The 24,684-nt window shown below is 37.0% G+C and overlaps 1 protein-coding gene across 1 annotated transcript in view; it reads right to left on the reverse strand.

Annotated features, from left to right (window-relative positions):
- The window catches only part of ABCA13 (ATP binding cassette subfamily A member 13), a 159,638-nt gene that overhangs the window by 67,570 nt on the left and 67,384 nt on the right, over window positions 1–24,684 (reverse strand). Inside the window, exons 31-34 of the mRNA XM_040054983.1 lie at window positions 21,131–21,221; window positions 2,336–2,582; window positions 1,328–1,417; window positions 679–751 (exon numbers count right to left, since the gene is read on the reverse strand). Coding sequence (XP_039910917.1) covers window positions 679–751; window positions 1,328–1,417; window positions 2,336–2,582; window positions 21,131–21,221 — 501 coding nt within the window. The remainder of the gene's footprint in view (window positions 1–678; window positions 752–1,327; window positions 1,418–2,335; window positions 2,583–21,130; window positions 21,222–24,684) is intronic.

A 24,684-nucleotide genomic window follows, 5' to 3' on the forward strand; every position in this document is an offset into this window, starting at 1 on the left:
TTATAAACAAAAGAAACTTTTTTTGTAGAATATTCCCTTTTGGGGAAATACATTTGTCACCTCAGACACACTTTCATATTTTTGTTTATTACTCAACTCAGAGCAAGTCAGCAGGAAAAATCATTAGTTAAGAAGGTCAGAAATTCATTATGGTTTTCAAAATCCTTCATTTCTTGAAGCTTGTTGTATTTTGAAATCCAAACTCCAAACCAAAAGCAAACTCTAACAATTAAATCTCATTCGTGTGTAAATGCCCTGCTGGGTTCTATCAGCTAGGTTCACCTGCCCTTCTCATTGAAAGGGTAGTCTTCCAGATGTTATGGAAGTGTTATGTTTTAAGCTTGTTTTATATGGCTTTTTTTTTTCTTAATTAGAGTCCTATAACATATTTAAGTAAGTTGAATCTGCTGAAAATAGTTCACCTATCTCTGATCCCATTATTTTAGATCAAATTATAGCCATTTCTAATGCATATGAGTGTTCATATATATGAAAAAGAAAATTGTGTATAATTTCATTAGGTGAAACAGAAGTAAATCTGCAATCATAATAAAGTTGGACCTGTGAGGATTTATTTCCTCTTCACTTTCACCACCTTTTCAAAAATTGTAGTCAAGGATTAGAAGTAATATGCATACTCATATATTTACATATATAAGTAAATAAAAAATTACATACCTCCTGTTCAGACACACATCTGCATGAATCCTGAAGTGGCATAGATTCCATCTGCCAGCATGAATTATTTTTTCTAATGGGATTAAACATAATAAAATTATAACTAGCAAATGAAAGGAATATATCACTTGACAAAAGAAATCCAGAAAGTAATGAGCAGATCTGGCATGCTGAACAACTTCTTAGCACTTGATCACAACAGTAGCTGTGTCTAGAGTGATACAAATGTTACTAATTTTTTATCAAAGTTGATTTATTAGAAATATTTATATAGGCATAAAATGAGCTTCATGTCTCATATTTGCAGCAATTATTAAAGCATGGTCACCACTGTATTCCCAAATTCGGAAATCTAGACTGCTTCCTAACAAATATTTTCCTTATTGTCTATTCATCCTTCATATGGTCACCAGGCTTGATCAAAATCATCCTGAAATTAATCAGAAAACTGCCACTGACTTTTAATCTGTATGGATCAGACATTTAACAATAAAGCCTACTTTATTCTGCACCTGGATGCCAGCTCCTTTATCAGAACCAATTTGTCACTAACTCCATGCTGCCAAAAAAAGCCTAAGATAATCCATTACAAAAAAAAAAAAAAAATCAATATTTCAATTAAGGAAATAGTTACATTAATTACAATTACCCGTGTTCTAAATGCTTGCAGGTGTGGTCCCAATCAGAGAAATACCCCAGCAGAACCTGAGAAAGTTTTCCTAGGTTATCATCTTCAGTGCTGATCAAAGAGGGACATAAAGGATATAAGGAGTGAAGAAGAAAGAAAAATTTTTAAAAAGAAAAGAATTAAAGGCACATTAATATGTCTAGCTCTATTAACCTCCAGACTCAGTATTTCCCAAGAAATTAAAGGATTATAAAATCCATGCATAGGTAACACACCAAAATTATCTTGTTTCAAAAAACTCTATGTGAACATGTAAGGAAAAGTCATTACAATTACGGCTAAACAAATATCAACATCTACCCATGGGCATCCTTCTCCTTATAATCATGCATTCCTAGTGGTTGGCAATGCTAGTGTTTTTATGCTTATAAAATAAATTTATATTAGATTTATAAATCCAAACAGCATCTTGTTATATTCATCTGTATATTTGCACACCTACATGTGTGCTTAGCACTCTATACAGATTAATTCTATAGATACCATACATTAAAAACAAACAAATAAATAAATAATCTAGTTGGTTTCAAAGCTGAACATATAGAAATTAGGTTGATTAGGAAGAGCAGCAGGCTTTGTAAATACTGTGTGGCATTTTCAAACCCAAGAACTGTTTTGAGAAAATAACTTCTGACCTAAGCAATTTTTTAAAATTAAGCATGCAAAGTCTTGTTCAAATACACTTGCTCATTTACATATAAATGGTAATAGCTGATACTGATTTGAGTTCAGTCTTCTCCAAAGTCTTAGCCCTTTCCTCCAGAAAATCCTTCACACAAAGTTTTCTAATTTTATCTTTCCCTTACAATAATTTGTTAAACTGTACTAAACATGTACTAAACTGTACTAACTGTACTAAACAGTGACCTATCATTCTTTCTAGAATAGAAATAAGTCTTTAAAATAGGAGATCTCAAAAGTAAAGGTCCCAGAACCCTGGGTATTGATGATGATGGATGATCCCTTTACCTAAAGAAGGATTCTGCATTGTCATAAAGTCTTGGTGTCAGCTTGAGAGAAGGATAATCGATAGCCAGTGGCTTCACACTAAACAAGGCCATTGCCAGCGCAACAAAGAGGACGGGCAGCAGCACATTTGACAGGCTTCCTCTCCAGTCTCGCCTTGTGTGGTGAAACCTCTTCATCAGAAGGGCAACAATCTGTGTGAGAACAAGGCGGGCTCCACGCACACTAGAGGCTCCCGCAAGCGAAATACCTAAGTGAGAGAGAGAAAACAACCTCTTGACAAACGGAAAACCAAACTGGACTATCACATGCTATACTGCCAAATACAGAACATAACAGTCTTTTAGCTCTGATGAAAGCAAACTACATAATCCTAGCATGTTCTCCTGCATGGAAGAGTATAGCCCCATACCATATCACTCCCAAGTATAACCAATTAACCAATTAACTCTTCCTATGAGGGAAAACATATTCAGTCAACACATCTCTATAGCTTCCCATGCACAGCTAATGCCTTACTGAATACTGTTTTCCCTAGGTATTCCCTATAGTCCTGCACTGATTCCACCATTCCTTGTGCCTGGACAAATTACTTTGTTCCTGGACAAATTACTCTGACAAACACAGCCTGTATTAGCACTAACATCTTGATCTACCTTGGCTGGAATCAGCAGCAACTTTTCCACAGAAATGTCAAATGGATCCTCTTCTGAGCATCACAGTTGCTTGGCACATGAATTCTCATGAAAGCATTCCCTTTATTTCCATGCTCATATAGGACTGATAAAATCTTCATATTTCTTAGCCAATTCAGTTTTCAGAGCTCATGGGCTGTCTTTCCGATTCTCATGAGAGTATGTCTACAGCTTATTAACATCTCACAAATCAAGCATTGTCCCTTAATTTTATTTTATTGTTCTCTTTCAGATATTTGTGAATCACACCAATCACTCGGCCTCCATTTTAGTCCCTAATGCCTTCTAGGTACGTGCAGGTTCTTATCAAACTCCCTTGCCAGTGGCCTTGCCCAATTGAATGTCCTTCAACCTCTTTTCTTCCTCACAGCATAGCAGTGTCTGACAGATTTACGACCACAAGTATTTGTACCGTATCAAGACTGAATAGTTTTTATTACAGTGCTCAAAGTAATGCTATATTTTATGAATGCTTGTGATTTGCCTCATTACCTTCCCTTCTGTGTATTGAGAACACACTAACCAAAATTTCCACATTCCATGTTTAAACAGATACAGGTCTCAAGTAACCTCAAATTAATTGTCCTTCTCATAGAACATTTTTTTCTGAGTTAACAGAATTTTAATCCCAGACCCTTTGCACTGTTCTAACAGAGTATTTTTATCCAAGAAGTGAGGCAAACAGGGAGAAAAACTAATCAGATAATAAGACAAACTTCTGACCATGGTCATAGAAAAAAAAAAAAAAAAAAAAAAAAGAAAAAAAAACCAGAAAACAGCTCAAATTTTGCACTCATTACTTACAGGTTAATCACCCTCAGTCCCTGGGAAGGTCACACATCAAATTCTTCAGAAAATAAAACCCAGAGTATGAAAAACAAGAAATGGCCAGGAATAAACATGGTATATTTGAACTGTGTCACCTAAGAGCTCAGCATGAATACAGAACTAGTTTAGTGAATGAAGAATGAGCAGTGTATGCTGTTTACTTTGATTTAACAAAGCCTGTGACATGGTCTCCCACAGTCGAATCGGATGTGAAGGACAACAGGGACCACTGGCTGGACTGAGACACCGCCCTGCAGGCTGGGAACAGGGATACCAGATCCAACTGAGGTGCAGCTGGTTAGTCAGGGCATCTCTCGGGGGCAAAGATGAGCAAAACACTGGCTAACAGTACCTTTGAACACAGACGCGTGCATACCTGCACCCTGTTTGGAGTCATCTTTATGTCAGGCACCGGGGACAAGGAGAACCTCCTGGCAGCAGGAGCAGCACTCCAGCAGCACCTAAGAACCCTACTGGCCTCAGGGAGAAAAATCTCTGCTCAGGGAAAGGACAAGCTGCAACAGGCACCACCTGGTACCTGGGAAATTCTGATTTCGTAAATCAGTAAAATAATCTTCACTGTGAAGAAAGCAAAACTCAAGACCAGCCTGAACATGGCACTAAGTAACCTGCTTTTGACCACCTGCTTGACCTGAATTTTCAAAATTAATATTCTCTGACTTTAACAGACTATAATTAACTCTAATTAATTTGGGGGTTATTTTGGGATTATGGGAAGGGGAAAATTTCAGTTTTATTCCTTTAACTCCACAACCAAATATTATTTCTTTTTTCCCCAGAAAACCCAATAGAACAGAAATTCTCTGTTTAAGATGTTCTAATCACAGCTATAGCTTGCTATTTTGACAGCTAACACAAATGGGATTTAAGGTTTTGAATCTGTGGAGAGAATTCAGATTCTGATTCAGATTTCAAGTGCTCTGATCAAGAAAGGTTACATAATAGACTTGGAAATTTTTGTTCTGTAAATTGGAGTAGGAGAAGACACTCTTAAGAATTTTTTTTTTAATTTATTTTTAAGAAAACTTAGGGATGTATTAAGTTCTTCATATTATCAAGATAAGACTCAATAGTTATCGCAATACATAACCAGAGACACCCAGAGGCTGAAAAATTTTCAGGGTATGAGAGTGTTTTTAGACTAAAACATCCACTGTTTCCAGCACAACATCCCTGAAATTCTAAAGTATACTATCTCTCATTTATCTAAGTAGCAAAATGCCAGAAAAGAAGCACAGAATTAGTGGTACCTTTCTGTAGTCCCAGACCTGCTTATAAATCATTAGCATGAGATGTGAATGAAAGACCCTTCAAAATATTTGACCCTTTGAATCTCTGAAAGGCAACTATGATATCTACTTTGTGGGGACAGAAGGGGAAATCAGAGCTGCCATGCATTATTTTTTCTTGACAAACAGAGCAGAGAAAAATTATAACAACTTAATTCAGATTGCCAAAGGAAGGGAAACTGTTACCGTGAATATAAATAATTGTCCATGTTGTCCAATATCCTGACTCTTACTCAATATTCATAATACCAATGAGCCAAGATATATCCTAAAAAGATGCAATAAACCATAATAGTGGAAGAATATGTTTGACTGTATGACTCAGGCACTGGTTTTTTAAAAGTGATTTATCTTTTCTGAAACCTTGTACATTTATTGTTTAAAATCCCAGTTGAAAAGGGTGCCAAATATCTTTCTGAATCATCTTAAATTTCCATCTTAATGACCTTAAATTCTGTCATTTCTTTGTGTTTCAGGTACAAAACAAAATTCTTGCTTATTTATTTTGAAATTATTCTCTTTGATGATACTGGGTGGGCTCTTAAATCTTCCTTTAGGAGACAGGTTATAGAAGTTTTCAATCCATCTTCTGCCTAAAATAATCTCAACCTTTCACTGTCCTCTTATAAAAATCTTCATAGTCCTAATCAACCTCGCTACTTGTCTCAAGTCCTCTTTTATTAACACTGTATCAGTCTCAAGATTCCATGCAGCTGTCTATCAGATGTGGCAACGCTACTGATTTATACAACAGTATTACACATTCTTGATCAACTAGTTTTCTTTATGCATCATACCACTTCACCTGACTGCAGCCACACTGTAGACTCAATATGGCTTTCAAGATTCCCAAGATATTAAATCACTCTTTCAGCTAGAACCTACAGAATTAACTTTTGCTTCACAAAGCTTGTAAGTAATTCACCACCTACATCTGGTATGTATGTCAGGATGCATAAAAACAGCATACATTTATGAGAAAAGAGCTTCTGATTATCTCTGGGAATCATAAAGGCTAGAAGACAAGACCAGCTGACCTCTCTGTTATGAAGTCAATTTTTATGCAGAAAGCTTATGAAAATATCCTCATTAATAATTTAGATCATAGAATTAAAAACCTGACCCAAGTGTTAGAAGCTGTCTTGCTTGACTTACAATTGCAATTATCCAGCAGAATTGCAATTATGTTCACAATTAACTTGCATTTCCCAATTCATCCAGACTGTCCTCTGTATTACAGACAAGACTTTTGCTAGTTTCCAATATATATAGGTTTATATTAGGTACAGGGAAACAAAACAAGTCCTAAACTCCAGAAACGAAGATTATCAAAATCCTTGCCTATAGACTACTCTAGAATTAGGAGCAGAAACAATTATTGCAAAAGTCTCCAACTTGGTATTAAACGGTCCTTTTCTCCTGTATTTTGCACTTCTAGAAAACAAATTATAATCTTTTTTCATGGTGCAAAAGGAAACATGGGCTATGCAACAGATAAATTAACAACCAGAAGCATACATTTTCAATTCTACTTCTGTCACTTTGGCCTTTAGACAAGTCATTTAGAGGAGACCCAGATTTTGGGAAGGTAATCCTAGAACTGCAATATCCGGGCAAAACAGTAAAGTTAGCTCATATTAAACTGATTATATTGGGAGGCAGTACATATTTATTGGCTTATCAGAAGTTTTGTGCCAACAAGTAGTTCTAAGTTGAGCACACAAACTGACATCATTCTGCATTTCAGCACACACTATACTGGCCCAGAGTCAGTGCTAACCCACCAATCTGTGCACAGCACTTCATTAGAAGACATAAAAATATCCTTCCTCTTCTTGCATATTTTTCTACTCATAAAAATTAATATTATACTGCTTTTGTTTCCAGGAGGATTTTGAAGGAAAATTTTCACATGGGGAATTTGGATAAAAGGCACTTTGATGGTATAAAGGGAATGCATCTGGTCTGTGTTTCATACTATGATTCTTGCTGATATATAATAATGAGTTCTCAGTCCAAAGCTGACCAGAAAAATATTTATTTTGGTGGGAATTTCACAAGAGAAGTTTTTTTGGGGTATTTATTGATATAAATCCTTCTATTCTTCCCCTCGGGCTATTTTTAATTTTAGGTCTTGTGAACATTTCTTCTAAAAAGTTGATTCAAATTGTTTCCATCTTAAGAATTTCCTGTCTTAGCGTTTCTCCCTATTCCATACATATTGACTAATCTAATAACATTTTTGAAGGGAAAACCTGTAGGGTTTTAATTAAAAATTTAGTTTTACATTCTGAGTCACAGATCCCAAAATAGAATTCTGCAGCAGCCTGAAGACCTTTGAGACAGAGTGATAGAGATCTAGGCAAATGCAGAATTCTCAGAATAATCAGAAAATCAGCAGAATTAACACATTTTGAAGCCAAGGAATTGGTGTCTGTCACTCCCCAACTGTGTAAATTACCCCTTCATAACTCAGATCACCCAAGCCCTTTTCCTCAAGCCAGACAGTTGACTTGATTGAATGATTTCCTTCCTCTATCCAAGATATTATTCTTGTTAAAAATTTGACATGCTTAATATTCAATCACACTGAAGACCACTGAAAGGATAGTGCGAACAAAACATCTGATTCCTATTGAAAATAAAGAACCAGCATAACAATAAAAATGTGTTGCATTCTCTCACTGAAGAAACTTCAACACCCAAATCTTACAATCTAAAAACCTGTCCCTAGAAAAACTACATGCAAACTCATAAAGAAGCCTCTTTAATCTCTTTATTATTTTTTTATTTTCTAGAATAAAGAGTATGAACAAAAGTTCATTTGTATGCAAAAAGTTTAGGGAGAGAATGGGGAAAACTCTTTTTAAACTTACCACTGTATTTAGAAGAAATACATTCTAAAGTCAGAACTAAACAGGGTAGGAATGACCTACTCCAAGCTATGTGTAAGGGGCTGAAGAATTGGTAGGATATAATTGCACTTAAATCTTAGAGAGAGAAACACTTTACAGTTCCCTCACAGCTGACGTGTTGGAGAGGAGATATATCTGACTTTTACTAGTTAAATGAAAGACAGAAGTGTAAAGTGGGTTTGTGCAAAAGGAAAAGGTAAAACATCCAGGTGTTAGAGAGTAAAAAGCCTTCATCCATAAAATAATTTTCTTTACTCTTAACTTTCTGCATTGTTACCCAAGCAGCGACAGAGATGTATCTAAGCAAGAGCGTGTCATCTGGGACATCACTCTTTGCACCCAAGTCTTTCATTCAGGTTTGTTGTAGGGAAAAAACACCTTGTACAGATAATATAAGGCACATAATTAAATGGCAATTGAAAATAGATGTCCAGAGGACAATGAATCTGATGAAGGGCCTGCAGCACAAGTCTTACGTGAAGTGGCTGAGGAAGCCAGGTTTGCTTAGCCTGCAGAAAAGAATGCTCAAGGATGACCTTATCACCCTCTACAAGTGCCTGAAAGAGTTTGTAGCCAGGTTGTGGTCAGCCTCTTCTCCCAGGAAACCAGCAACAGGACAAGAGGAATCTTAAGCTGCACTAGGGGAGGTTTAGGCTGGACATTAGACAGAATTTCTTCCCAGAGAGTCCGACGCAACGTTGGAGTGGGCTGCCAGGGAGGTTGTGGAGTGACTGCCCCTTGAGGTGTTCAAGAAAAGACTCAATGTGGTACTCAGTGCCATGGTCTAGTTGATATGGTGGTGTTGGGTCATAGGTTGGATTTGATGATCTCAAAGGTCTTTTCCTACATAAATGATTCTGTGATTCTGTCTGTAAATTTGTTAACCAAAATATGAGCTCCACTCCTTTTTCATTATTTTGTTGGGAGAGGAGGAACTGTTCAAACAAGGAATTTTCAGCTTACAGTTTCACATGAAATGCAACTCATACAAATACTTCAAGCACCAATCCAAAATACTCTATGCCTCTTGGACCTTAACCCTCCCATGAGATAGTTTTGGGATAGGTAACTAGCAGATTGGGAAATAATTAAAATTAGGACTAATTTTTGAGTACTGAATAACCCAACTAAAGAGAATACATTAGGATATACAGTAAAATAGCTCAAAAAATAACCTGAATAGAATACATCACCTAGATTCTCAAGAGGTCATTAAATGCAGCAAATTACTATTCCTGTCCCTCAAACTCTCCAACTTTTGTAGAGTGTACTAGGTGAACTGATCAGAATTCCTACCTGAATCTACTTTTTCAACAGCCAACCACCATCACTCTATGCTGCTGTAAAGATCGACAAAATATTCAGAACATATTTTAAGTATTAAAAAGAATACAACTCAAAGTCTTTATTTTGTCTCCAGGCATAACATAGCCTTATTCACAATATGAAAATCATCCTTTAATTTCAAGAACTTGCATTTTCTCAAAGTTAGAGCATACTAGAGGTATGAACAATAGATGAAGAGATGAGCACCACTGAATTCAAGCAAAATATTTCTTCATGATTATAGAAAGCAGATTGAAACTAAAAATTAGATTCTAGTTTTCCCTTCCTTTAGATGTTCACAATCACAACTACTTACAGCCAACATTATATTTCTATTACATGAAATATGAATTTAGGTATCTGAAATACCCATTCAAGACAGAAAGATAAGCCAGTCTCTTTAATTAATATATAACTAATATCCACACACCTACAGAATTTCCTGGCTGTTTTAACTCTCGATTAAATGCAAGAATATTCAATCTCATACCAATTCAAAAATAACCATTAAACTTTGTCATCACTCATGTCAAATAACAAAAAAAAAATTTAAAAGTGCCACACCACGCAACAGCACCTCATGTGTGGTAGGAGATAAAAACTTCAAAACAGATGTGCATCACAACCACACTCTTAAGTGTAAATTTGAGGAAGCAAGAAAGTCCAAATGGCATTTACCATGTAAATAAAATAGTCAGAAAGACAGTGAACCGGGACCTCTGCTTTTAATTTATGGACCTGCTTTATACTCTTGCCTTCCCAAACCTATTTGTCTGTTTTATCTACTCATTGCATTCAGTCTTAAAACTAGACTGCAAGCTGTCAAAGGTGGTAAGAACCTGGGTTTTTTATTCTATTAGTCTGTAGGGTGTCTGGAACAACAGGGCATGACTTCAGATTGGGTTTCCAAGGCACCGCAGCTCATACAATAAACAGTAATAGCTACTACAAGCAGCTAGGAAAAAACAACGCCCTTGTTGCTGCTCAAGTGTGAGCTGGTGTCAAAACACCCCTTGTTGTTTTTCCTAGTGTGGAAATGAGCAGGAATGTAGCCATAGCAGAAATTTGACTGAGTTTATATTTATTTGGGAATGCAACACTTCCAGGCTAAAAAAGCACTGTCATTACTTTCAATGAAGGGAATTAATTTCTGAGTGCAAAATACTCTGTTTCTTTGCCTTCTTCAGCCATAAGAATGCAAACAGTACATGAGCATAAAGAAATGGGAAATGATGCTGCTGTCTTACTATCCATCACCCTACAGACACCATGGAGAGCCAAACACAGTTGCTACACTGACAGCTGAGCTATTCTGGTGAATGGCCACCTCAGCTAGCCTGGCCCTGGTGGAAGAGGAGGACACACTACTGAATGCACTGCTCCAATGATTCAAAAGAGAGGGTTTCAATTATTTCTACATTTGTGATGCCTAAAACAATCTCTTTTGTTACATTTCCATGGTTTTTTTTCTGCTTTGCCGTAACTTATATCTCTTCATTCTATTTGGGAATTTTGCCAGTTTAAACCATACAGAAAAAGAAGTTGTATTTAAACACCAAGTATTTCTTTTAGACTTGTGTGGTGAACTCTACTGTGGCCAGGGCAACTTCATCATTATGGGATAGGAATATTCTCTGGGGAGGAAAAAAAAAAAAAAAATAATAATAAAAAAAAAATCAGTCAGATAGACAGACTATCATGTCTTTCATGTCTTGGAAAAGAAAATTACTGCAGAATTGAAAACCCTAAGTCCCTGATTTTGAGTTTCCGCATGGCTAACTTGCAACATTAGCAACTATGCTAATTCCAATTTCCAGGAGATAATTGTGAAAATAGATATTGTTTTATTGCAGCACTCTCTCTCCTGCAGTGATGCACCTGCAATGAATAGCTAGATGGAGGAGGAGGCAAGTAAAGGAAGAGCTGAAAAAAGAGCACAGAATATGGCTACAGAATGGAAGCCTATTTGCACCTTCTGTTTGTGCTCTTGGAAGGTGCAACAGTAAAAGAGAAGCACAGACTGTCAGAATTGCAACAAAAAAATCCCAATTCATTTCATATGTATCTATATATCCATGTCAGACTTGGCCAAGAGAAAAAATACATTTAGGGATGCACAGGCAAACAACCATCAGATACATTTTGTGCACTAGAATATATCCTCTTATTACAAAAAGCAGCACATTTATTGAGGTTGGTTTCTTTTCATTCTAGAAGTATAAATCAATACTCAGAAAGATGTTAGAATTTAACCCGCTGAATTCAACCTGTAGACTCAAGTTGCAACATGTCAAGATTGAATCCGATGCAGACAACAGGGCTAACACCTGCAGTACTTTTGCTGTGTTTGGTGAAAAGCTGGTGAAAGGCCAGGACAGCAGTAAAATCTGAACATTTGCTCTACCACTTCCCATAACATTGCATGGGAGACCTAATGCTAAACATCTTAGCATTTCCAACTAGACAGATTAAATATAGCAACAGAAGAAAGAACTATATATTCAAACCAGGTGTTCTCAAACACTTCCCACTGGTTACTTGCTTCCCAGTAAGGGAACTTTAAAATAGCAACTGTCCATCATTGTACTGCAGATGACTTCTGTCATGCAGCTGCTCAGTTTGCTATGAGTGGCCTTTGAAAACACTGTGTACGGCATTCTGGAAGAATCCTCTTGGAATTGCTCAGAGAAAACTCAGATGAAACAACTTCAGCAGGGCCCAAATTTCACTGTGACAGACAAGGACATTCTGACCCACTTTAACTTTCAGAGTTTGTGCAAGTATTACCTTAATACAAACAAAGCACTTTGTCTAAAATACTGCAGCTCCCATAATCAGGAATATTTTTAGACCATATCTCTACTGGAGTTATTCTATTAATAAAAAAATCATTTCAAGGTTTGTGCAGGGAAACAATTCAAAACTGCAAGTTCTGCAGAAGGCATGTTTTATTCAGACCTGAAGCTATAGTAAACAATTGAAAAATGTGTTTGATGAATAATCTTGTTCCTCAGGCATTCTCATAAATACTGATCTCATAAATAGTGGTATTAAACACCTTCAAGGATCTGGATTAGCAGAACCAACTGCTCCATTTTTTCTAATGTCTCCAATGAATATGGTAACCTAAATAAACAGTAAAATAGATCTAGAGACAGATAGAAAGAGAAAAAATTTACATGGTGTCCTAGGGTAACTTTATGATGTTTGTATCCCCAATTGTCTGTTCTGTTTGTGCTGTATATTGAGTCCTGTGCCTTTAAGACTGGTTCTAAGAGCAAGGAGAAGCACGGAGTTTGTTTTGAGAAAACTGCCTGACTCCTCCACATTCTTCTGCGGACGGGGTGTTCGGCGGAGGATTGGAGAGACTGCAGGACAGAGATTTTTTTTTTTTACTTTTAGTTAGTTTCAGCTAGCTAGGGCAGAGAAGTTCCCTGGACTGTTTTTTCCCCTTTTTCTCTGGACTGTTTAAACCTGCTCTGGACTGAAAACCCAGGGGAGCACTGGGGGCTGCACCTGCGGCCCACCGGGGCCTGGACCTCGGCATTTTCCAGCAGTGCCGGAGGGACTGGGACTGAGGAGAGACTGAGAGAGAGAGCCGAGCTACACCCACGGCAAGGACTTTCTCAATTTGCCATCTCACTTCAGAAAGAGAGGTCTTATTGTTTCATATTATTCATTCTTTATACTTGTATGCACTTCATTTGTTCAGTAAAATAGTTTTTTCCACTTTTCTCCAAAGAGGTTTTTTTTACCGGACCGGTTGGAGGGAGAGGCCACTTGGGTTTGCTTCCTTAGAGGGATCCTATACAGGGGTTTTCTCCCAAATTTGTCCCAAACCAGGACATATGGCTAAAACTTTCCACCTATACAGAAGCCCACTACCAGGTCTACTCTCATGAAGTCACATGTATTTCAAATGAGGAACTGGACAGCAACAGTGTAATATACATCTTGTATCACCTTGTAACAAGTTTACCATATGAAAAGTCAGCAAAAAAAGTGCAGTCCTAAGTGCTCCACATACTGCCCTTCATACTGAAGATACTTTACATGCTGTCCCTGTAGCTCCTAAACCAGGTTTTGTTAGTTTTGAGGAAAAAACCAACCAACCAACCAACCAACCAAACAAACAAACAAACAAAAAAAACCCCACACAACAAAAAAACCCACACAAAAAAACATGTAGTACTGCAGAATGTTGCTAGTATTGAGAAAACAGATGTGTGAATATTGCTAAAGTCTTTATGGCCTTTTGTTGCACAAAAGGAATGTTTTAGCGACAAAGCAGAGACAACCATTTCACCAAAGGAGATACTTTTGAGAAGGCACTGGACAGGTGAAAATCTAGTTTCATGTAGAAGCATCAACCTCAAAGAGAGCCTTACTAGAACAACTAAGATGCATAGCATACCTTCTCCATACATATGGTATTTACTCAATAAATGAGGCAAGATGTCAGGAAGATTTCGTGAAGCGCCTTCCCTAAGCAATGTTCTGTTTCAGAATGAAAAGTAAGCCTCTTACTCTTTATAAGAATTTCTGTAAAAAATTGGTCATTTACGTTACTTACATAATTGAAGTTAAAGTAACTGTATTTGCTGGTGCAACAGCATTAATAAAGCAAAACTGTTTTAAAATGCTTGTATGCATGTGTGCACATACACGTTTTCTGCATCTGTAAATATATATATATATATATAAAAAGATTAAAATATCTATAAAATATACAGTCCACTTGTAAGCTCAAGCAAGGAAAGAAACCATCAGAATTTAATTTTCATATAAAACCTAAAGACTAACTATTAGCAACAAATATTTTCTGACACCGTATGTATAACTTTCTGTTGATTATCTAAGAGTGAAAATCTTCTCCACACATACACCCCATATTATGAGGGAGAGAAATAATTTATCTAGACTATGAGATATAAACACTATCTTTGGAAAAATCCAATTGCTGAACAGCAAAAAAAAGAGCATAATCTAAAAGAATTTAACTGTTTAAACTAGGAAGAAAGTATTACTAAATGTGTAGCAAAAGTCACATTAGTATTACACCCGGCAACCCATCATTGCTGTTACTAGGCTAATGTTCAAATACCAGTTGCTTTTTGGAAAACAGATTATCACCTAAACCCCTCACTGAATACAGATTTTTCGTGTTGTTGCAAATGTGAAAAAAGTGGAATACCTGCAAAAAGTGCATGCAGGTCATTCTCAAAAGCAGCAAATGAACACAGGAATGCTGGCTGCCAGATCTCATTTATCTTTTGAGGAAGAGTTCTACTTCCCTTATATGCTTTTCTTTCTTTTCCATTTTTTGTTTGTTTGTTTTCTTGTTGTTTTTTTTTTTTTCCTTTATTTTCTTTCCCAGTTACTTGAGAATAATTACAATATAAAGACAAACAGTCCTTCAGATTGGAAAATAAGTCTTCTGAATATTTCTTTAAAAGACAGGATTTTAAAAATGTCATGAACATAGGTTGTCCATGATTTTTTTCAGTCTGTAGCTGTTGAGATAGCCTCAATAAATATGGGAACTAAAGGAAAACAACACATCATGGAGTGCAAAGGAGAGGTTGGAGGGAGAGATGCATAAACAGAAGGGAGCACTACCAAGTATGAGGGAAAACAGTTGCTGTATGAATAAATACACAGTCAAGAAGAAATCAAAGAAAGGCTTATAGGCAAGACATAAGAGCTACACAACTGAGATTATTTGATCATTTGTTTTTCAATATATTAATGGGGCTCACTTTATACCAATTACCTTTGGATAAATAAAGCATTCCCAATGCACCTATATGTATTCTTTATCTCTCAGCTCAAAGAAATATCTGAATGCAGTGGAAAAGCTACCAAACAATTTCACTTCTAAAGCAAGCACTGTTAATAACTAACACACAAAAAATTCAGATTATGACAAAGGCAAATCAGGTTCATTGTATTCTCATATTCTCATACATGCATATCAGTCAGTAAGAGCTGTGAAATGATAGTATCAAATACAATTTTCTGTTTAGAAGGCCCTTGAGATATATAGACATTCAATATAGAGTCACCAGCATCAGAGGTTGCATGTATACCAGTTCTGGTGACCCACAGCTTAGATGAAGTCTCCCTGAGGACTCTGCTTCTATTCTAGGCACTATCCTCTGCCACTAGGCAGGATGGAAGAGGCGTCATCTCTTCCATCATAAGATGGGGCTATGCAACAACTTTCCTGAATTTTTGAAATCAGCTTTTTGTAGCAATTGACAGGCCATGTTATAAAGAAGCTCCACCCTTATTCTATGGTGCAGAGAATCCTGAAAGGGTGAAGGAAGATTGGGGTTTGAGGAATATAAAGCTAAATATTTGAAGTGTTTATTAAATTAAGTTTTCAACACATGCAAGAATCATGACATTTCCTGCCAGAAACTAATTAAAACAACATTAAAACATAACATTTGAAGGAAAATACAATGTAGTCAAGATTTTTAGACCAGCTATTTTGACACTTGCTTTTTCAGGGCTTAGTGCTGAATTAAAGTGGTAGTGTTACCTATACTGTGAGATTGCCAGAAGACTGAAATTTACACTTTGTCATCTCTTTATCAGAAGATATCAAAAGTTTGAAATTTTTAATGCAGTGTTCATGTTGGCAGCCACTTCTGAACAGAGACACTGATGCTTCATGTCTACAATATTCTTCTCATAAATCAAGTTACATTTTGCAAGGTGGAGTACTCAAATAATTCTGAGGTTCTTCTATGCAGATTTTATGGGGAATTGAAAGAAGTGAGCTCAATTTAAAAATGGACGTTAAAATACAACTTCAAGGATATTGTAAAAAATTACTGTCAAGCCTCTTTTTTTGCAGTTACAGTGAACTCAATTTGTCATAGTGGATTAAAAGATACTGTTTCAGAATAGAAGAAACCACTTGATCACCTACCAAAAGACATCAAATTCCACTCTGCTGCTCATATGCAGAAATCAATAACATCCTTTACTATAGCATATTTTCTGCAAAGACCCAAGCCTTGTGTCAAATGCACCAGGAGAGGCAACCCACTTCCTTGGGTAGAATAACTTCAACTGCTAATTAACTTTTGCCTGTCTTCAGATTACAGCTATTTACTTACTTTTTTCTTCCTTTATTTCATTTCTATCTTCTGCCCAAATAAAAGTTAGAATGATACCTTAACAGACAATATTCCCCATGCATTGAAAAAAAAAAAAAAAAAAAGAGGATCTTTAATCAAAACACTTCTCTATCTTATTTTTGATAAAATATGTTAAAGGAGCCCTGATGGTGTCTTTATAAGGACTTCATTGCCAACCTCCAATATTAATTCTTCTCTGCTCGCTTTCTGAATTCTCTATTTCTCCCTGAAGTAATTCAAACTTTAAAATGTGGACAAAAAGGTTGTACTAGTATTGTAGCATCAGTCTCATCAATTTTGAATGGATAGACCTTTTTGTACATTAAGCTCAAATATAAATCACCTTAACTGTCTTAAAATGCTTCTCTACCAGGATCAGCAGATAACTCAGAGTCAGTGTTTTCCATGATATTACTCCCCATTACACAGACATGCCTAGCATTTGGCTTCATTAAAATTCCTTTTATTTAGAATGGATTCAGCATTTCAAATAATCTAACTCAGTCCTTAGGACTGGTCTTACTTATCACACTTCAGCAGTTGTCCTTTTTTCCATCAGCAAGGTTAGGTTTACTTCTGCATCACTCATGAAGATAATTAAAAGGCAGAGTTGAAACCCCACGGAAATTCACAAAAGCTCTTCATTGATATCTCACTATTAATGACTGCTTTTTTTTCAGCTGCAATTTCTTAGTAAATCAGCTTTTAGATGAGCTTTATGTGTACTGTATATTGTTGATCTCACCAACCCTAACAGGAGCAATGTCATATTTGGCCCAATATTCAAAATGGCTAACACCAGCTGCTTCAGAGAAAGAGTTAAGCAATGTTAAAAAGTAGTTATGCATCAACCTGTTTCCAAACCCACACTTTCAGAGGCCAACTTATCTAAGAAGTTCAAAGGCATATAAGCTTTAATAGCACTTTTGTTACTATAGCTGTTCATATTATACATCCATTAATAACCATTCTTTGGCTTTTTTAAACATTGCAATACTCTTAATCTCTGTAACATATGGCAAGAAATTTTAAATGCTATGTATTACTGTGTGCAAAAATATAATGAATCAATTTTGAATTTTCTACAGTTTAGTTTCACTATACCTCAGGGGTTCCAACTGTAGTTTCCTGCCAGAAGGGACTAGATCCAAAGTTGGTATCTCCCAGAAGTTTCTAAGACAATGAATGCTACAAAATCAAATAATCTGGCTCTTCAACTAATCTGGTATCTTAATTTAAGCATATTGGTTCCTGAACGAGCCAATGAGACCACTCACTAGCCTATTACCTGCTTTTGTACATGTCCAGATTATTTTGTCATTTCTCCATGGTTAGCTACTCACCTCTTGGACTCGCTCTTAGCTCTCCTGATTATTTCTGTATATATACTGCCTGCTGCAGATTATGATAATATTGTTAGACTCCACAGAGTTGGTTTCTCCATTTTCTCTAGGCTATTTGGCTTTGATGGTCTTGTCAAACAGCCATTACAAGCTCATTCCAACCATTTTTCTGCATGCTAAGCATACATCTACAAAACAGTATCTATCATGTGTAGAAATTAATACTGCACGACTGTATTATAGTATATGTATGTACTACCTCTGCACACACAGTCATCCCTGACTGAAAAATAAAATTTTAACTGTTGTCACAAAAAGGTGAGTTTTAGTTTAAGGTTTTTTTGTTGGAATAAAACTAAAATTTTGAGAAAACTGTCCACAAAGGAAAAAAACTACTAGATATTACAGTGTGCTTTGTATCTTTAAAACTAACAATATTAAAACTGTTACAATTAATTTAATTAATGGACTGCTGCTTACCTCTAACATTTGCACTTAGAAGTGTTCAAATAATTCTGAGTTTATTTTACATTATTTTCATTGATGATCTTAAGCAGCAGTCAAGCACCAAAAGGCTACCTGCCCATACTCCCCCTCCTCCAGCAGGATAGGGAAGAGAATGGGAAAAGAGAAAGTGAGAAAAGTTGTGGGTCAGGATGCAGGCATTTTAAGCAGTAAAGGAAAAAGAAAGAAAAATAAACCCCAAACAAACAAACAAACTAAAAAGCAAAAAAATCCAACCCAGATAATGCAAAGGCAATCACTCACCACCTCCTACAAGCAGACACATTCAGCCACTGGTAGCAACAGCTACCTCCTAAAAAAAGCTTTTCTTTCCAAGCATGGCACTCTGTGACACTGAATAACTGGTCAATTTAGCTCATCGGTCCAGGTCATGTCCCCTCAAACCCTCTTTTTCATCCTCAGCTTACTCACAGCAGGGAAATGGGAAAAGAGAGAGCCTTGGCACCACAAATACTACTAATCAGTGATAGCCCAAACACTGGTGTGTTATCAACGCTGTTTCAGTCACAAATCCAAAACACAGCACCCTAGAGGCTGCTATGAAGAAATTTAACTCAGTTCCAATCAGACACAGTACACTAAGACACTGTAAAGCATAACTAGAAATTATCTCAGCTCTGACTTCAGTGAGATACTGTCATATTTTGCTGAAATAACGTCCCTTGTGTGTGTTTGGCACTGGTCGTCAGCCTAAATTGTGTTCTGATTTTCTGCTGTTTCATTGAAGAAGAGACATTCACCTCTCTGCTACACCTCCTAGTCTGGGAGACATTAGACAAGATTTTGGTTTCTGCACAATCTTGACACCTCAAGAGCTCAGCAGCATAAAGGATAGCCAACACCCCTGCTTGAACTCAGATCTGTGATTTGTGAAAGCATCTCTCTAGCCCAGATTCTTTTACAAATCAAATACCAGCATCCTGTGATCTCCTCAATAATTCCAGATGCTTGCTCTAGGGGGTTTTGAAAATTCATTTGACTACTTTGACAACAGAAAGTTTGACTGCCTTTGAACCTGCTTTCAAAGGCAAAGCTATACAAGTCAAGCTACTGTCCATGGAGTATTCTGGTTAACTTTGACAATGATGGATACCTTTCATGACCATTTCCCAGATCCCTTATACCTACACTTCACAACTGTCCCTAATGATGAATGACAGTCATCTGCAATGAATGACAATTTTCCAGGACTCTCATCCCCAAAGAAATGGCATTATCATCACATATTCTTGCTATAATTTATCAGGTTGAAAAAATACAGAGTCTCTGATTACTCAGTTCTTTATTAATGTAATAACTTGAACAAATACTGCTTTATACATTTTGAAATGCAAATGGCAAAGCATAACAAGTTTTTATGTAGAATATACTGTCTTCATTACTTTAGGATCTGTAAATCTTACTCTTTAATGAAAATGCAATGTGGAGAAGACAGATTATTATGATTTGAAACTAGCTCAGATGTCCTGGCTGAGTCTTGAAGGAAATAAATTGACTGTTATAAAATAAGGGATATTCAAAACTGTGTTTAGGATAGAAGTCTCATCCTCACTACTGACAGAAGTGGCAATTTTATTTGCTTAGAGAGGTTGTTTTAGTTTTATACATTTACATCTTCACTGATTCAAGAGGGACTGGAATAGCCCACCAAACAAACTCTGGAAAAAGTCATCTATTTGAGCTTGCATTTTGTGAGAAAAGGTCTCACCTTAGGCCATCATTATTGGCAATGATTAGTTATTACTGGCAGATCCAACTGAATTTATCTTAACAAATAAAGAAAGCTTGGCTAAAAATTGTTATTTCTGTTACAGTAACGTTAAAGGTCCACAGATGAGGACTTCCCTGTGCCTGTACTTTACATAAGCAAGATGAAAAGTACTGCACATAGAACAAAATGCTTGACATCTAACCAAAGAAAACTATAACCTAAATGTCAATCTTCAAATAGAATGAAATATGGTAAGTATAGAAGCATGAAAATCCCAGAAATGTGAAAATATTCATCAGCTTGATGGACACTGACATTAGAGAACTTGAGTCTTGGATTTTGTAATGATCATTAGTGATGATTAGTGATTCTTCTTATAAAAAAGAATGTTTTAAGAAAAAAAAATCTTCCATAGTTTTCAGAAGTGTTCACAAGGACCTCCTCCCAGGCTTGCAGGGCAGAAAAAGAGAAAGTGTGAAGGGTTTTCTTTAAAACAAGATGCAAAGGAACCTAAATAACACACCACTTAAGAAGATGAATGATCTCCTACTACAACAGGAACCAGCTTTTTTTTTTCTTTTGAATTGTACATGGATGAATATGAATGTACTTTTCTAATAGCTTAGAGATTTTATATTAGTGACATATGTCTGCAATATTTATCTATTTTCAGTATGAGGTGAAGAGGATAATCCCTTTCCAGGGACTGGTAGGAAGCAGTAAGCCAGCACCGCTGCAGTGAGAGAATGCTCGTGTGCACGTACACAGAAGGGTGGGAAGATGACTGTGAAGTGAGAGAGGTAAATCACAGCAGACATATAAAAAGCTACTACCCAAGGCAGACACACAGAAAAGGAGTTACCAGATGGTAGCAAGCAGTATTCTCCATTTGCTTGCACATTCCTCAACTTTAGGAACTTGATTCATGCTTACATTTGCATTTTGGATCTTTATAAATCTAGTTGCTTCAGGAGGCACATCATTTTTTACTTACAGACTGATTCAGCACCATTTTTATGGTCCAGGTGTGCTGCCCGTGGAACACAGGGCATCTTCTCTGAGTCCTGCAGCAGCTTCAGAAAAACCTTTCATGAAAGTAGAAAAAAGGAATTTAGAATCCATTTACTAAAACTATTACATATATATATCCTAAGCCATCCAGACTGTTAGAAATTACTACTGACTGCTGTAACCACCTTGCTGGAATATGACAATAAAATTAGTCAAGCTCTCCAGTGAAAATCTTGGGGACAACGAAAATGAAATAAATGTCAATAGATGCAAAAGCACCTATGAAAAACATTGCTGATCAATGAACACTACTATCTGCAAAGATCTTTCAACAGACTGCCTGCCCTTGATTGACTTTTTATGCTCCTAAACCATGGTATGTGTTGGAACTCCTGTTGCTGCAGTTTCTACCAAGGAAACAGCCTAACTCTCTTCTGATGCTGCAGCTAGAAATCTATGGGCACAACTAGAACTGCTACTAGTTGTACTAGTACAGCTAAATCTAATGTACAAAACCCCTACAGAACTGAGACCCTACAGATTCCAGGGAATTCACAATGTCTAGGGACACTCGGTAAAAGTTTCTAGATATGTGCAACACGTGGACAATAACATTACTGAAAGACATTTAAAGGACAAGGCAATCATCAGAGACCGCCAAGGTGAACAAAGTCTTGTAAAATTAAGACTACAGAGAGGATTGGGCAAAAATGTGTATTTTGTAGCAAAATATTAATGTGCATACCCCAAATAAGTTAGAGATGATAGGGTCCTGTTACCTAAAATTGCCATGAGAAAAACTGAAATTATTTTCTTATAAAAGCAACAATCTAAAAATACGCATTAGACTGAAACTGAAATTGAAAGCAATTAATTTTCTTAGGGGAACACATGTCAGAAGGGACTTATTGTTAAAATTATAAAAACCCAGCAGAATTCACCATCATAATCATGACATCTATTTAAATGGTACACTTTGCCAAACAGGTTTGTGTTCAACCCACTATTTCTTGCTTAAACCTGTTTCACAGTTCTGTCCACATAATTGAATTTGAATTTCATAGACATGTATTTCATTTATTTGCACCTCAGCCTTGCAGAAGCTTGGAATGGCTTCCATAGTGAGCCTTATTCACACACTCCCCACTTCTTGTAAGCTCAAACTAAAAACACAATTAGCATTTTCTTATCTTAACCTTAACTGCAATTTAAACAGTGATCTAAGAACCTCAGATTAAAAAAAAAAAAAAAAAAAAAAAAATTAACAGAAAATAAAGGTACTTATCTCAAGTTAAATAGGAAAAGAGCAACCAAATTTTGCTTTGTTTTTATGAAGGTTTTCTTTTGCTCTTTCCTCTGTTTGGGTTGAGCTACAAGACAGATTATACCCAAAGTGCAACTTTCAGAAATCATTAAGAAACCATTTATTTCTTCCCACAAATGAACCTGATATCAGCTATTAAAAAACATTCCTTGTTTCCAAGGAGCTCATACAATAGACACTAAAAACTAGTCAATGTGAAGTACTTTATAGCTCTTGAAAGATATTTCTTGGCTTTCTAAGGTCTGACTTACAAAAAACACATTTTGCTTAGTCAATATAATTGCCTTTTAACAGTGGTTATTGATTGCATTTGTTACCTGCCAGCTTTCAGGGAACAACTTTGGCCATTAACAACTTCAAGGCCAGAGATTTCTGGCCTGATATTTCTGTATTAGACCCAGGAGGCAGATCCTGACAGTCTAAAGCCACTAATTTTTTTTTCTTGGACCTGCTTGCTGATGGCTCTGAACACAAATTTTGTCAAGCAAACCTAACTGAACTGTAACAACTGAATCACAGAATCACTGAATATCCTGGCTTTGAAGGGACCTCTAAGATCATCAAGTTTCAGCCCCTCTGCTGTGGACAGCACCTTCCACTGCGCCAGATTCCTCAGAACTCCATGCAGCCTAGTCTTGAACACTTCTAAGGATAGAACATCCACAGCATCTCTGGACAACCTGATCCACTGCCACACCACCGTCTCAAAATAGAATTTCTCCCTAATTTAAACCTACTCCCCCCTTGTCCTGTCACTGCATGCTCTTGTAAGAAGTCCTGCTCTGTCTCATAGCTCCCTCCAGGTATTAGAAGGCCACAATTATGTCACCTCAAAGCCTTCTCCTCTTCCAGCTGAACTCTCAGCCTTTTCTCATGGGAGAGGTTCTCCATCCTTCTATTCACCTTGGTGGCCTCCTCTGGACTCACTCTGACAGTCCCTGTCCCTCATGTACTGAGGCTCACAGAGCTGGATGCAGTTCTGCAGGTGAGATCTCACCAGAGCAGAGCAGAGGGGCAGAATCCCCTCCCTCCCTGGCTGCCCACGCTGCTTTGGATGCAATCCAGGACACGTTTGGCTTTCCAGGCTGTAAGTGTCCATTGCTGGGTCATGTCCAGCCTCTCACCCACCAGCACCTCCAGGTCTTTCTGGGCAGGGCTGCTCTGGATCTGTTCATCCCCCAGCCTGTGTTGGTACTGGGGGTTGCCCTGATCCAGGGGCAGCACCCAGCACCTGGTCTTGTTAAACCTCATGAGATTCCCATGGGCCCAATTCTTGATCCTGTCTAGCTCCCTCCAGATGGCATCCTGTCCTTCAGGTGTGTCAACCACTTGGTGAAACCACAAAGTAACTACACCTCCATGGCTAGGACAATGCCTACACTACAAAACATTGCCTGCATACACTTACTTCAGTGTCAAAATAGCTGCAGACACATTTTCTTATTTAATATCATTAAGTCACTGTAGAGAGGATGTAGTTATAACTTGAAAAAAAAAATAAACAAACCCACCAAATGCTTTTCTAAGACATCCTATGTCTATTGTAGCTTCATTGACACATACTCTTTTACCATTGCCCAGTCCTCCCCATGGTATGCAGTTTTCAAACATCCTCTTAAGAATGGGAATTATTAGGGACTACAATGTACAGAAGATATGATAATTTGTGTGATGTTGCACCAGATACCATGGACAGAAACAGTATTAGTTTAACAATGTTATTAACAGAAGGAGTACCCTCCAAAATACACAGTGAGCACTTTTCCCCTCCTGCTTGCTCCGTTAGTCAGAGCATGGTGTTAATGACAGCAAGGTTGTGGGTTCAATCCGCATATGAGCCAATCACTTAAGACCTGGACTTGATGACCCTTTTTTGGGTCTGTTCCAACTCAGAATGCTCTGTGAAACTCTGTAAATCTGTGAAATTGCGATTAATTTCTGCTTTGACTAGCAAGTCTATATCTGACCAAGGACTTGTCCTTTTCAAGGACAAAAAGTGCTTCTTGTCCTTGAGGAAACAAGTCTGGCCAAATGACAATACTACACTGAAATAGATTAATGTGTTTGTGCTTGTGTGTGGTGATGACCAGAAGTTGTTGGAGCACCCTGCACCTCACTAGAAAGTGCACATCATTTCAAGGAGGTATATGGCTTTCCCTGGGAAGTTTTGATGCAAATTCTCGGGTCATTTCAAGGAAAATAATTTAAAAGCA

This window comes from Hirundo rustica, chromosome 1, assembly GCF_015227805.2.
Source record: "Hirundo rustica isolate bHirRus1 chromosome 1, bHirRus1.pri.v3, whole genome shotgun sequence".
NCBI lineage: Eukaryota > Metazoa > Chordata > Aves > Passeriformes > Hirundinidae > Hirundo > Hirundo rustica.